Source organism: Dendrobates tinctorius, unplaced genomic scaffold (assembly GCF_039654945.1).
Source record: "Dendrobates tinctorius isolate UK_male_01 unplaced genomic scaffold, ASM3965494v1 ptg000162l, whole genome shotgun sequence".
NCBI lineage: Eukaryota > Metazoa > Chordata > Amphibia > Anura > Dendrobatidae > Dendrobates > Dendrobates tinctorius.
Window position 1 is genome coordinate 30,348,238 of NW_027361829.1, and position 16,006 is coordinate 30,364,243.

Genomic DNA, 16,006 nt, shown 5'->3' on the forward strand with positions numbered 1-16,006 from the left:
GCAGTAAATTTACAGCTGAAGTGCAAGTAGCATAGCTATAGCTAAAGACGTTTCTAGAGAAGAAACTACATTGGAGTACATGGCCAGACAGATGGGTGGTTTACTCATCATGAGGCAGTACCTAGCATGGGCAGGCGCCCTCAGGGCCGGGGCGAAACAGCCAGGGGAGATCTCAAAGGAAGCCAGGCTGCACAGGGAGAATACCGAGACAGCGTACAGTGCGGTATGACCTGATCTCGAGCCATACAACAGCGTGAGGAAGGAAAGGAAGAAGTGATGTGTAATGTGAATACTGCTGTAAATGCTGTACTGGATCTGGATGTACTGCGAAGTTCCGAGAGTAAAGTTTGGTATTTTGAATTATATTTCGACTTTGTCTCTGTACACTCAGCTAACGCCAATGGTGACCCCACGAAAAGGAGGGCGGACCTCGACAGCAGCAGGAAAGGAGAGGCAAGTGAACTACAAGAGAAATGTAGTGTTCCTGTGAAGGGAAGCCAGGGCTCAGGGGCCCCGGTGTCCTTGGCCTTGACTACGGTCCTGGCTGACCTTTACACCACACCTAGGACTGAAAATCAGCGGCTGTTGGGAGGAATAAAGTAAATTTTCTCTTTGCGTTTTCAGAAATATGGCCTGGCAACATTGTAATATTATTTACCTGCAGGTAAACCCCATTTCTATAATAAATAGCATTTTCCAAAGTGACAGGTTATTATAGGAGTACTGCCGTTTTTTTGTTAGTTATTTATGGTGTCTTTGGTAGTCCTTTTAAGTTATACACCCAGCAATATACTGCCGGTGCTGATTTTTTTTTTATTTGTCTGTCTGTCAATCTATCTATCTATCTATCTATCTATCTAATTCTAGGTACTGAATAAGAGCATATCTCACATAGGAAAAATGCCAAGAGTAGGGTTTTCAGATATTTTATGATAAACTGTTATTTCTGGGACTGGCAGGTAAGTAGTGGTCATCTGCCACTCCTTCCTAGAGTATGGGTTTTTGAGTCCTCAGTTAGCTCAAGTACTGTTGATAGGCTCATGATATAGATTTTCCAAGTCATTTTTCTTTTTTATCTCATAATCTTGATCTATTTAAATATTTTTAAAAATGATCCTTACTTATCCCCTACCGCTCCAGCTTTACCTCTCCAACACTACTTTCAGTTTCTGCTAAAATAACTGTAGCGGTGATGTCAATGCCGATGACACTCAGATCTACCTCTCTGGCCCAGACGTCACCTCTCTGCAGTCCAGAATCCCGGAGTGTCTATCAGCCATATCCTCCTTCTTCTCCTCCCGCTTCCTCAAACTGAATGTGGACAAATCTGAACTGATCATCTTTCCCCATTTCACAGATCCTCCTTACCTGACCTATCTATAACAATTGACAACATCACGCTTTCCCTCATACCGGAGGTCCGCTGCCTCGGAGTAACCCCTGACTCTGTCCTGTCCTTCAAACTGCACATCCAAGCTCTCTCCACCTCCTGCCGCCTCCAGCTCAAAAATATTTCCAGAATCCGTCCCTTCCTCAACCCTCAATCTACTAAAATGCTTGTGCATGCCCTTATCATCTCCCGTCTCGACTACTGCAAGATCCTTATCTGTGGCCTCCCTGCTAACACCCTCGCACATCTCCAGTCCATCCTTAACTCTGCTGCCCAACAAACTCATCTCTCCTCGCTACTCCTCCGCTTCTCCCCTCTGCAAATCTCTTCACTGGCTTCCATTCCCTCAGCGTATCCAATTCAAATTACTAATACTGAACTATAAGGCCATATATAACCTGCCTTCTCCATATATCTCTGAATTAACCCCTTAACCCCCAAGGGTGGTTTGCACGTTCATGACATGGCCAATTTTTACAATTCTGACCACTGTCCCTTTATGAGGTAATAACTCTGAAACGCTTCCATGGATCCCGGTGATTCTGACATTTTTTTCTCATGACATATTGTACTTCATGTTAGTGGTAAAATTTCATTCATATAACTTGTGTTCAATTGTGAAAAAATGGAAATTTGGTGAAAATTTTGAAAATTTTGCAGTTTTCCAAATTTGAAGTTTTATGCCCTTAAATCACAGAGATACGGCACACAACAAACTTAATAAGTAACATTTCCCACATGTTTACTTTACATCAGCACAATTTTGGAACCAAAATTTTTTTTTGTTAAGAAGTTATAAGGGTTAAAAGTTGACCAGCGATTTCTCATTTTTGCAACACCATTTTATTTTTACGGACCACATCACATTTGAAGACACTTTGAGGGGTCTATATAATAGAAAATACCCAAAAGTGACACCATTCTAAAAACTGCACCCCTTAAGGTGCTCAAAACCACATTCAAGAAGTTTATTAACCCTTCAGGTGCTTCACAGGAATTTTTTGAATATTTAAAAAAAATGAACATTTAACTTTTTTTCACAAAAAAAATACTTCAGGTTCAATTTTTTTATTTTACCAAGGGTAAAAGGAGAAATTGGACTGCAAAAATTATTGTGCAGTTTGTCCTGAGTACGCTGATACCTTATATGTGGGGGGGAACCACTGTTTCTGCGCATGACAAAGCTCAGAAGGGAAGGAGCGCCGTTTGACTTTTTTAATGCAAAATTGGCTGGAATTCAGATCGGACGCCATGTCATGTTTGGAGAGCCCCTGATGTACCTAAACAATGGAAACCTCCCATAAGTGACCCCATTTTGGAAACTAGACCCCCCAAGGAACTTATCTAGATATGTGGTGAGAACTTTGAACCCACAAGGACTTCACAGAAGTGAATAACGTACAGCCGTACAATTAAAAAATCATATTTTTTCCACAAAAATGATCTTTTCACTCTCAATTCTTTTTTTTCCAAGGGTAACAGGACCCTAAACATTATTGTGCAATTTGTCCTGAGTACGCTGATACCCCACATGTGGGGGTAAACCACTATTTGGGCGCATGGCAGAGCTCGGAAGGGAAGCAGTGCCATTTGACGTTTTTGGCTGGAATTGAGATTGGACACCCTGTCGCTTTTGGAAAGCCCCTGATGTACCAAAACAGTGAAAACCCCCACAAATGACACCATTTTGGAAACTAGACCCCCCAAGGAACTTATCTAGATGTGTGGTGAACACTTTGAACCCCCCAGTGCATCACAGAAGTTTATAACGACCGGGCGTGAAAATAAAAAAATCGTATTTTTTCAACAAACATGACCTTTAGGCCCCATTTCTTTTATTTTCCCAAGGGTACAAGGAGAAAATGGACCCCAAAAGTTGTTGTCCAATTTGTCCTGAGTACACTGACACCCTATATGTGGGAGAAAGCTACTGTATGTGCACACGTCAGGGCTCAGAAGGGAAGTAGTGACGTTTTGGAATGCAGACTTTGATGGAATGCTCTGCGGGTGTCATGTTGCCTTTGGAGAGCCCCTAATGTACCTAAACAGTGGAAACCCCCCACAAATGACACCATTTTGGAAAATAGACCCCCTAAGGAACTTATCTTGATGTGTGGTGAGCATTTTGAATCCCCAATGGCTTCACAGAAGTTTATAATGCCCGGGCATGAAAATAAAAAAATCGTATTTTTTCCACAAACATGATCATTTAGTCCCCAATTTTTTTATTTTCCCAAGGGTAACAGGAGAAATTGGACCCCAAAAGTTGTTGTCCAATTTTTCCTGAGTATGCTGATACCTCATATGTGGGAGAAAACTACTGTATGGGCACACGTCGGGGCTCGGAAGGGAAGTAGTGACGTTTTGGAATGCAGACTTTGATGGAATGGTCTGCGGGTGTCATGTGCGTTTGAAGAGCCGCTGATGTACCTAAACTATTGAAACTCCCCACAAGTGACCCCATTTTGGAAACTAGACCCCCCACGGAACTTATCTAGATGTGTGGTGAGCACTTTGAACCCCCAAGTGCTTCACAGAAGTTTATAACGCAAGGGCGTGAAAATAAAAATATCATTTTTTTCCACAAAAATGATATTATTGCCCCCAATTTTTTATTTTCTTAAGGGTAACAGGAGAAATTGGACCCCAAAAGTTGTTTTGCAATTTGTTCTGAGTAGGCTGATACCCTATATGTGGGAATAAAACACTGTTTGGGTGCATGGCAGAGCTTGGAAGGGAAGGAGCACCATTTGACTTTTTCAACGCAGAATTGGCTGGAATTGAGATCAGACGCCATGTTGCATTTGGAGAGCACCTGATGTGCCCAAACAGTGGAAACCCCCCAATTCTAACTCCAACCCTAACCCCAACACGCCCCTAACCCTAATCTCATCCCTAACTCTCGCCCTAACCCTAGCCCTAACCCTAGCCCTAGCCACGTGTTCAGGGTCTAACTGGAGGTAGCACCTGTGTCCTCCGGGTATTCAATTCTGGCCCTGTCTGAGGGGCTTTACTACGGGTGCCCGGGGCTCTCTAGTCACGCCCCCTTCGGAACCCCCCGGACCGTGGTCCCGAGGTTCCACTTTAAAAATAAAAACGAATGTGAACTTCACCATCTCTGCCTCCGCTTCCATTCGTTACAGATTGCTCAAGCCATGGAATCCGCTGGAAAAGCAAGGGTCCTAGCCTGGCAGCTCCTCTCTGCTTCCATGGTGACCCTACTCAGTGTCAGGGTTTTCTCAATCAGTGTAGCCTACACTTCGAAATCTTGGACCACATGTTTGCTTCTGACTGTGCCAAAGTGGGCTTCATTATGTCACATCTAGCCGGAGAGGCTCTCGCCTGGCTAAACCTGTTACGCCAAGGAACCCTCACAGTGGCTCAGTATGCTGTTCAGCTCCGCACCCTCTCGTCTGAGCTGTCCTGGAACAATGAGGCCTTGCTGGCTACCTTCTGGGAGAGCCTATCTGGAAAAATTAAGGATGAGCTGGCGGGACGGGACAGGCCTACCATCTTTGATTACCTGATTTCCTTGGCAACCCGGATTGACCTGCGTTTTCAGGAGCGTTACATGGAGATTAAGCAATACAAGAGGTCCTACCACCTGGACTCTAGTTCTTCCAAAATGGCTATCTCATCTTCTTCTCCCGAAGCTATGGAGGTAGATCGAGTAAGTCTGGCCAGCTGCCACCAGGAGGCGCGTCACAAAGATGGAAGCTGTCTATATTGTGGTAGTTCCGAACACCTGAACCGCTCCTGTCCAAAGAAGTCGGGAAACTCCTGTGCCTAGGTTCGGTAGGAGAGGCCACCCTAGGTAGAGAACATTCCTCTCCCTCATTGCAGATCTCAGTCTCTGTGACCTGCAGAGCAATAAAATTTTCTGGACTCCGGGAGTTTTATCTAGCAGACGCTTGAGGATCGTTACCACTTACCAGTTCAGGCTCTTCCCAATCCGCTGCGGGTGACCGCTGTTGATGGCCAGCCACTGACTGAACCCGTCCAGTTCCAGACTGTGCCAGTGGAACTCTGGGTAGGTCTTATGCATTCTGAAAGAATCCGTTTTTATGTGTACCCTGGTTTGTCTCACCCCTAGCTTCTAGGTTTGCCTTGGTTTCAGAAACACAAACCAGTTCTTAATTGGAGAACAGGCGAAATTATACGTTGGAGAGATTCCTGCTCGGACCGTTGCTTAACTCGGATTGAACCAGTTTCACCCCCAGTCCAACCTGCTACCCTGCCTGGATTACCATCCACTTACTGCTCCTTCTCGGATGCCTTCAGGAAAAAGGAGGCTGAAAAACTCCCCCCCCCACAGGTCGTATGACTGTCTGATAGATCTTCTTCCTGGAACATCTCCTCCCGTGGGAGAGTTTACCCTCTTTCCCTGACAGAGACTCAGGCTATGTCGGACTACATCCAGGAAAATTTGGCCAGAGGGTTTATCCGAAAATCATCATCACCGGCAGGAGCAGGCTTCTTCTTCGTGAAGAAAAAGGATGGATCCTTGCGGCCCTGTATCGACTACCGGGGACTGAACCAGATCACGGTAAAAAACAGGTACCCTTTGCTTCTAATTTCAGAACTGTTTGACTGTCTCCGAGGGGCCAAGAGCTTCACCAAGCTGGATCTCAGAGGTGCCTACAACTTGATCTGAATCAGGGATGGAGGAGAATGGAAAACAGCCTTCAACACCCGTGATGGTCACTACGAGTACCTGGTAATGCCGTTTGGTCTAAGCAATGCACCCACTGTTTTCCAAGAGTTCGTTAATGATATTTTCAGGGAACGGCTTTACACCTGTGTTGTTGTCTTCCTGGACGACATTCTGATTTTTTCCACTGACTTGGTCACCTAGTCTTACAGCGGCTCAGGGAGAACAGACTGTATGCCAAGTTTGAAAAGTGCCTTTTTGAACAATCCTCTTTGCCTTTCCTCGGTTACATTGTTTCCTCCACAGGATTAAAAATGGATCCAGAGAAGTTTTCGGCTGTACTCAAGTGGCCTCGTCCGTCTGGGCTGAAGGCCATACAGCGATTTCTGGGCTTCGCCAACTACTACAGACAATTCATTCCTAACTTTTCCACCCGAGTGGCGCCCATCTTGGCTCAGACCTGGAAAAGTACAAGTCCCAAGGATTGGCCCCCTGATGCGGAGGAGGCTTTTGTTTCTCTAAAAAAGGCCTTTGCTGTCGCACCTGTTCTTCATCTTCCTGACTCTAATGAACAATTTTTTCTTGAGGTCGATGCCTCTTCAGTAGGTGCGGGAGCTGTACTAACCCAGAAATCGTCCACCGGGCAAATGCAGTCCGGTGGTTTTTTCCAAGGTTTTTTCTTCCGCAGAGAGAAATTATTCTGTTGGAGATCGGGAATTGCTGGCTATCAAGTTGGCTCTGCAGGAGTGGAGGCATCTTCTAGAAGGAGCTCTTCATCAGGTAGTCATATACACCGATCACAAAAACCTTGCTTACCTCCAAACTGTGCAAAGGCTGAATCCTCGTCAAGCTTGCTGGGCTTTGTTTTTTGCTCGCTTTAATTTTATTCTTCATTTTCGCCCAGCTGACAAAAATGTCAAAGCAGACGCACTTTTCAGAGCCTTTCTACCTCCTGATCAGGAAGAAGAACCGCAGCACATCATTGAACCCTCAAGGTTAGTCGCTGTCGCTTCTTCTGACCTTACCCGGCTTCCCCCTGGGAAGACTTTCATGTCAGCTTCTGAACGTACTTGTGTCCTTCGGTGGGGTCACTCATCCAAGTTGGCTGGTCACGCCTGTCTGAGAAAGACTCTGCAATTCATCTCCCGGTACTTTTGGTGGCCTGCTATGGCTAAGGACATTCAGGAGTACGTCACAGCCTGTCCTTCTTGTGCCCGTAACAAGACGGCCAAGCACCTACCCGCAGGTAGGCTTCAGCCCCTACCAATTCCGTCTGCTCCCTGGCAACACATCGCGATGGACTTCATCACAGATCATCCGATCTCATCTGGCTGTATTGTGGTGTGGGTAGTGGTGGACCGCTTCTCTAAAATGGCCCACTTCGTTCCGCTACCCGGTCTTCCAACTGCTCCTGAGTTGGCGCATCTGTTCATCCGGCACATCTTCCGTCTCCATGGTTTCCCCTCCACATCGTTTCCGACAGAGGAGTCCAGTTCACCTCAAGATTCTGGAGAGCAGTTTGTTAACTGGCAAGAATTGAACTGGATTTTTCCTCAGCATACCATCCCCAGTCCAATGGACAAGTGGAGAGGACAAATCAAATCCTGGCTGGATTCCTGCGTCATTTTGTCAACGCGCATCTTGACGACTGGGTAGACTTACTGTCCTGGGCCGAATTTTCTTACAACAACCAAGTAAGGGAATCTTCTGGAACGTCTCCCTTTAAGATTGTCTTCGGACTGCAACCCGGGATACCTCTTCCCATCTGTTAGGCATCAGGTTTCTGCATCTGCTCTGCAGGAATCCAGAGCCTCACATTCTGCGGTCTCCTGCTGTCTATCTACTGCAGAGAAGATTACTTTGCAGCAGACAGCTCCAGAGACTAAGTTCCTCTGTGCTCATACTGGGCATGCTCATGAGACGATCTCCCATTGGAGATCAGGAGTCATGTGCCCAGGTCCTGCTCCAGATCTCATTGGTCCATCTCGGAGATCTGAAAGGTCCCGCATGGCTATAAAAAGCACGCAGGACAGTTCGGCCATGCGCTAGTATAGACTATACTTGCTATGTGTGAATGGTGACGGATGTATGATTCTGGTGACTGACTTATTAAGAAACCCCTTCCCTCTGATATTACGCCTGTGGATAGGGAATTAGTTCAGCAGTCAGCGCCAGTCAGTGGCAAGCTATAGGCCACAGTGCACACCGCACCTCTGCGCTAGCGTCCGACATTGCGCCTGCTTTGTAGCTGTGTCGTCCTGCGGCAGTGTCCTACGCCGCGCTGCAGTTGCAGCCCTTGTTGGCACTCGCAGTAGCGACGCCGCACACACGGTAGGTCTAGACGGATGCAGCTCCTCTGTCTTAGGTCCTGCTGCTCCTGTGACCTGATAACATTTGTGCATTTACCTGAGGCCTGTGATACTAACAGGCTCAGTGTTTTTGTATGTTTATGCTGCGGCGCCTCTGTGTGTGAACAGAGCCCGCTTTGCGCACTTCGGGTGAAGTCTAACCCGTGCGCATTATACTGCCATATTGATTGTCTGTCATTACCTAGCAGCGGTGTAACATCTACTGCACGATGGACCCCGAGCGGCAAATGCACTTTATTATTTATTTTTATTTAGTGCGTTCCGCCGTTCCTAACACCATCTCCGGATCATCTGGCGTTCCGGCTGCCGATACTTTCTCCAAACATTTTTCTAAGATCTGGAGGGACACCAAAACAACTCTGGAGAAAGCCTCCCAGCGTATGAAAAGGCATGCGGACAAGAGACGTTTGGATGCGCCTATCTTTCGTCCCGGAGACAAGGTATGGCTCGCTTCAAAGTATATCCGTTTAAAGATGCCATCCTACAAATTGGGTCCCCGGTTCATTGGGCCATTTGAGATCTTGAGACAGATCAATCCAGTCTCATACAAGCTGAAGTTGCCTACTTCCCTACGTGTGCCTAACTCCTTTCATGTTTCTCTCCTCAAACCGGTAGTTTTGAGCCCCTTCTTTAAGGATCCAGGTACCACTCCTGACCCTGTCTCAGACGATGATGTTTTTGAGGTAAAACATATCTAGGCCGTAAAAAAAGTTAGGGGTAAGACCTACTACCTGGTGGACTGGAGGGGTTTTGGTCCTGAGGAGAGATCTTGGGAGCCTAGGGAGAACATCCAGGCTCCTCTTCTCCTTAAACGGTTCTATGCAGGCTTGAAGAAGAGGGGGTGTAAAGAGGAGGATACTGTTACACCCAGTCCCTGTCCTGGCGCGGCGCCCAGGTCTGCCACTGTTACACCTGGTCCCCGTCCTGGTGCTGTGTCCAGGTCTGCCGCTGCCCTCCATTATGGGCACTCACCTCGAGACTCACGTGCTGTCATTAGGCAGCAGCCAGCCTCCTCTGGATCTCATGCTGCTGCTCAGCATTCAGGCCTCCCTCCTGCCTCCACTTCCTGGTGTCCTGTGAGGAGATCTGTAGCTAAGTCTATTAGGGCACGTCCGCCCTCTCTCCTGCCTTCTTAAAGGGACGGCATGCATTATTCAAAAAGTGCAATTAACCAATGGCAGCGCACTGGCTGCTATTTCTGGGCTCTCCTCCATAGGGAGAGCGCCGGAGTAACGAGTATCTATCATTGCTACATCCGGATCTCATGCTAACCTGTCTGTGCTGTGTCTGCAGTCTCTGTGCATTTTCTAATGCTCTCTGTCTCCACAGCATATCAGTGTCCTGTGCTTCCTGGTTATATCTGCAACCATCAGGGCGAAAGCCATCTCGTTCCGCCGACAGCTATAGAGAGTTAATTGTAGGAGGGGCTTCTGAGAGTTAAGGTTAGTGATGAATAGTGGTTTAGGGAGACGGGGTCAGGGGGCCTGAGTGTCCACATGGGCTATAGGCCCGGACAACTTGGGAGTCACGTAACGTTAAGTCATTATAGCCCACATTACCCACAGCCACTGCGGGCCTTAGCAGTGGGACAAAACAGGAAAAGGAAGATGTTGCATCTTACCACCTGGGCCCATGCTTTTAGGGCAGAATTTGGCTCGACTAAAGAGATGAAAGGAGCTGGAGCTTCGACGAGATTGGTACAGACTGCTGAATGCTTCACCAGGGGTCACCAAACGTAGTGATTGATGAATTCATGTCTGGGGCGAAACAGGCTGAAGGAAATATTATTATAGTGAGGTCAGGCCTGGAAGGAACTGGGAAGCAGTCAAGTACGGTCCGGTCTGGGCGTGTACTGCCCAGAAGTGACAGCAAGCAAGGGAAAGATCAGGAAGCAAGCATACAGTATGTTATAATGTACCAACTGTAGATGTAACGTGCGAAATCCTAAGTAAAGAAAGTGTTAAAGTTGTCTTGGGCTGTGTCTCCATCGATTGAGGTCACCTAGAAGAGGGACCGTTATGGCCTGGGAAGTGCATGGGTGAAGATGAATCTGGAGATACAGGTATGCCGAGGAGCATAGTATTGTTTCATGTAGGGGAAGGGCTGGGCGCAGCAGCCACCGGAATACAGGTCACGACTACAGTGCTGTCTCTCCCTTACAATGTCATAGCTTCAGTTGTATCAACAAAAACTAGGGACAGCGGTGGAGAGACAGAGAAGGAGTCGCTGGATTTGCTATTTTTACTCGTAGTAGCTAGCATATGGAATAACAAAAATATGGGACTTGCTTTGCTCAGCAGAAAAAAAAAAGAGAAAACAATGGTTGCATCCAGTTTTAAACAACTGTGTTTATCTTTATTGAGAAGAAAATTCTTCTTGGGCCAGTCATCTCATCCATAATATTTTAATACAGATCTGCATACTATATAAAACACACATAGGGAAATATTTTTTAAACTTACCTATTTGGGATTGGGCAACCATTGTAGAATTGCGATCACACAGTGGAGAGAATGGAAGGCCAAGTTCTGCTTCTTTGTCACCCTGCAAAGAGATGTTCGTGAGTTGTATATTTCTGATCAGCAGCCATAGAACAATAATGTACAGATAAATGCGCAGCAGAATATGAGATTCTAATAGTCAGCTGCCTAAGCGACATCGAAGCAACCGGAGCTATTGACATGGAAATGATTTCTGGATGCCATCGGGCTATCTGTACTATATGACTTTATCAGGAATGTGAATTAGCATCTGCACAATAAAATCAATTCTGAACGGCGCTGAGAATTCTCAGTGTGATATGAAATCTTATTTTATGTGAGTGAAGAAACTGTATAATAAAGTGATCAAAACTTGCATCCCGCTTTGCTGCTTTATATTACTGAGCCACATATTGAAGCTTACTTATTAGATAACATTGAATACCAGCAGGTTTCAGGTTCATTTATTCTATGCACATTATGAGTATTGAATGAAAAATAATGAATTGTACTTGTTTATGTGTTGACACTTTAGTTGCCAGTAAATTGGCTTAAAAGTGAATGTTCGCTCAGCCCCATCTCCCACCTCTCTGAAATATACCCTGATGAGGTTATTTATAATCTTAACAATGAAAAATAAAAGTTTAGTATAAAAACTAGGAAAATGGCTGGGTTTTGATATTTGCTGATTCTCATTGGACAGAAATAAATTCACAAAGGTCTAAGTGTATTAAAGTAAATGTGCCAATAAAATGATCTATTGCCACAATCATATTTTTCAAGTTAAACATGTTTTGTATATATTTTCCACATCAATAATAAAACAAATCCTAAAATCATGCAATTTTCACTTTGACCTCTAAGGTTAATACAAGGCTTGACATTCCTGTTCTGTAAAAATCACTTTTCAGTAGTCATTACAGTATCATCCTAGGAGAGATTACAAGGAGTGGTCACACTTGTCAATCACTATGCTCGACAAGTGTGACCAACCTGTTAATCACCTTTCCAAGCGATGCTTCAAATCGCTTGGAAAGCGCAAGCATTCTGCAAGCTAAAAGCGCTTGAAAAATGCATGCGAATTCCGCATGCATTTTACCAGCGGCAGGGACTTGCGGAAATGCTACGGACATTCCCGGAACATTTCTGCAACGTGGGCACATAGCCTAAGTGTCCAAATATTTTTGCCCACGTAGTTAAGATAACACATGATTACACTGCTCATAATAGGTGATGGTCACTGCTCGTCCCTCAAACTCTCTGGCGCAGATCACAGAGCATGCCTAGAAAGTTCTCCTATAAATATATGTCTATGTTTTCAATAACATTTCTACATTTCCCACAATTCTGAACTGAAAATAAAATAAAAAAATTTACCATTAATAATAAATTGAAATTAGAAAAAAGAATGCTTTACTAGTTCTAAGCATGAAAAAACAATACAGGTGATGTATTCCCATAAAAAAAAGTTAACTAACTGGACATATTCCTCAAAGACAATTTTTTTTTAAATTAATTACTTTTTTTGGGGGGGTGGTTCTAGTGGCGTAAATTAGTGTTATTCTATTAATGTTCGAGTGGTACAACAAATTACTAAAAGGAACATAAACTGCCTTTATGGCTGACAGTGAAGAATTATTGGCATTCATAACACAAGATACATATCTTCTCGCATTTTTTATCTTGTGTATTGTGCTAGGCACAAATAGAATTACATTTTGACTTTGCTTTCATCCGTACTCTATAGTCAAACTGTGGAATGGGAATCCTGTGAACTACATTACCATCTTCAGTACAGGCAATGATTAATTACGATAACAGTTAATATAGTACATGAGTCATTTGTGAAGGTCACCAGATTATATACACTTTGTTTTCATCTGCGTATAATGATTGTTTACATGTCATCATTCACCGTAGAAAGACACATGTCAATGCTTGCTCCAATGTGGGCTACGTCCCTTATAAAATGCCCAAGGGGCCTGATAAAGCACCGCAATATCATCTGGAAATTCTGACTGCTTATTTTTCATTGGGAAATGAGAATTCATTACATGCAATAAGTAAACCTAAAGCTTTGTTTTAAATCATAATAAGATTCCAAGTGATGTGCTTTTCATTTAACCTCATAACGTGACATATTGGGCTTCATGTTAGTGGTAAATTTAGGTCAGTAATTTTTACTTTTACTTGTGAAAAAAATCGGAAATTTTGCAAAAATTTGGAAAATTTCACAATTTTAAAATTTTAAATTTTTATTCTGCTAACCCCTTTACCCCCAAGGGAGGTTTGCACGTTCATGACCAGGGCAATTTTTACAATTCTGACCACTGTCCCTTTATGAGGTAATAACTCTGGAACGCTTCCATGGATCCTGGTGATTCTGACATTGTTTTCTCATGACATATTGTACTTCACGTTAATGGTAAAATTTCATTGATTTACCTTGCGTTTATTTGTGAAAAAAACGGAAATTTGGCAAAAATTTAGAAAATTTTTCAATTTTCCAACTTTGAATTTTTATGCCCTTAAATCACAGAGATATGGCATTCAAAAAACTTAATAAGTAACATTTCCCACATGTTTACTTTACATCAGGCCAATTTTAAAAACAAATATTTATTTTATTTGGTTAGGACGTTATAAGCGTTAAAAGTTGACTAGCGATTTCTTATTTGTGCCACACCATTTTATTTTTAGGGACCACATCACAATTGAAGTCACTTTGAGGGATCTATATGATAGAAAATGCCCAAAAGTGACACCATTCTAAAAACTGCACCCCACAAGGTGCTCAAAACCACATTCAAGAAGCTTATTAACCCTTCAGGTGCTTCACAGGAATTTTTTGAATGTTTAAAAAAAAATTAACATTTCCCGTAATTTTTTTTCACAAAAAAATTACTTCAGGTCCAATTTTTTTTATTTTACCAAGGGGAACAGGAAAAATTGGACTGCAAAAGTTATTGTGCAATTTGTCCTGAGTATGCTGATACCCGATATGTGGGGGGAACCACTGTTTTGGCGCATGGCAGAGCTCAGAAGGGAAGGAGCTCCGCTTGACTTTTTCAATGCAAAATTGGCTGGAATTCAGATTGGACGCCATGTCACGTTTGGAGAGCCCCTGATGTGCCTAAACAGTGGAAACACCCACAAGTGACCCCATTTTGGAAACTAGACCCCCAATGAACTTATCTAGATATGTGTTGAGAACTTTGAACCCCCAAGGGCTTCACAGAAGTTTAAAATGTACAGCCGTACAATTAAAAAATCATATTTTTTCCACAAAAATGATCTTTTCACCCCCAATTTTTATTTTCCCAAAGGTAACAGGACCCCAAAAGTTATTGTGCAATTTGTCCTGAGTACGCTGATACCCCATATGTGGTTGTAAACGACTATTTGAGCACAAGGCAGAGCTTGGAAGGGAAGTAGCGCCATTTGACTTTTTTGGCTGGAATTGAGATCGGACGCCATGTCGCGTTTGGAAAGCCCCTGATGTGCCAAAACAGTGGAAACCCCCCACAAATGACACCATTTTGGAAACTAGACCCCCCAAGGAACTTATCTAGATATGTGGTGAGAACCTTGAACCCACAAGGGCTTCACAGAAGTTTATAGCGCCCATGCGTAAAATTAAAAAAAAAATCATATTTTTTCCACAAACATGATCTTTTAGTCCCCAATTTTTTTATTTTGCCAAGGGTAACAGGAGAAATTGGACCCAAAAAGTTGTTGTCACATTTGTCCTGAGTACACCGATATCCCATTTGTGGGAGAAAACTACTGTATGGGCACACGTCGGGGCTCGGAAGGGATGTAGCGATGTTTTGGAATGTAGACTTTGATGGAATGGTCTGCGGGTGTCATGTTGTCTTTGGAGAGCCCCTGATATATCAAAACTGTGGAAACCCCCACAAGTGACCCCATTTTGGAAACTAGTCCCCAAGGAACTTATCTAGATGTATGGTGAGCACTTTGAACCCCCAAGTGCTTCACAGAAGTTTATAACGCCCGGGCGTGAAAATAAAAAAATATTTTTTTCCACAAAAATGATATTTTTACCCCCAATTTTTTATTTTTCTAAGGGTAACAGGAGAAATTGGACCCCAAAAGTTGTTTTGCAATTTGTCTTGAGTAGGCTGATACCCCATATGTGGCGGTAAAACACTGTTTGGGCCCATGGCAGAGCTTGGAAGGGAAGGAGCACCATTTGACTTTTTCAACACAAAATTGGCTGGAATTGAGATCAGATGCCATGTTGCATTTGGAGAGCACCTTATGTGCCTAAACAGTGGAAACCCCCCAATTCTAACTCCAACTCTAACCCCAACACACCCCTAACCCTAATCTCAGCCTTAGCCCTAGCCCTAACCCTAGCCCTAACCCTAATGGGGAAATGGAAATAAATACATTTTCTTTTAATTTTATTATTTTTCCCTAACTAAGGGGGTGATAACTATTTATGGCAAGTTTTATGGTTGGCAGCTGACACACGCTAAAATACGCTTTTTATTGTAAAAATATTTTTTGCATCATCACATTTTGAGAGCTATAATTTTTCCATATTTTGACCCACTGTGAGGTCTTATTTTTTGTGGGACGAGTTGACATTTTTATTGGTACCATTTTCAGGCACATAACTTTTTTGATCGCTTTTTATTCTGATTTTTGGGACGCAGAATGAACAAAAACCAGCATTTCATGAATTTCTTTTGGGGGGTGCCTTTGCACAGTTCCACATGTGGTAAAATTGATAAAGCGATTGTATTCTTCGGGTCAGTACGATTACAGCGATACCTCATTTATGTAGTTTTTTTATGTTTTGGCATTTTTATGCAATGAAAACCATTTTATATAAAAAAAAAAAATATTTTTGCATCACTTTATTCTGCGAGCTATAACTTTTTTATATTTTCACTGATGATGCTGTATCTTGGCAGCTCGTTTTTTTTGCGGGACAAGATGACGTTTTCAGTGGTACCATGGTTATTTATGTCCGTCTTTTTGATCGCGCGTTATTGCACTTTTTGTTCGGCATTGTTTTTTGCTTTGTTTTTCATTTTTATTTTTTAAGGGGTTTGCTAAAGGGGTTAATTAATGGGACAGTTTTATA

The 16,006-nt window shown here is 43.6% G+C and overlaps 1 protein-coding gene across 6 annotated transcripts in view; it reads right to left on the reverse strand.

Annotated features, from left to right (window-relative positions):
- PDE1C (phosphodiesterase 1C) overlaps positions 1-16,006 on the reverse strand; it is a 1,540,979-nt gene that overhangs the window by 201,046 nt on the left and 1,323,927 nt on the right. For all 6 annotated transcript variants that reach the window (XM_073549936.1, XM_073549937.1, XM_073549933.1 and 3 more), the window contains one exon: positions 10,873-10,954. In XM_073549936.1, the coding sequence (XP_073406037.1) occupies positions 10,873-10,954 (82 nt within the window). The remainder of the gene's footprint in view (positions 1-10,872; positions 10,955-16,006) is intronic.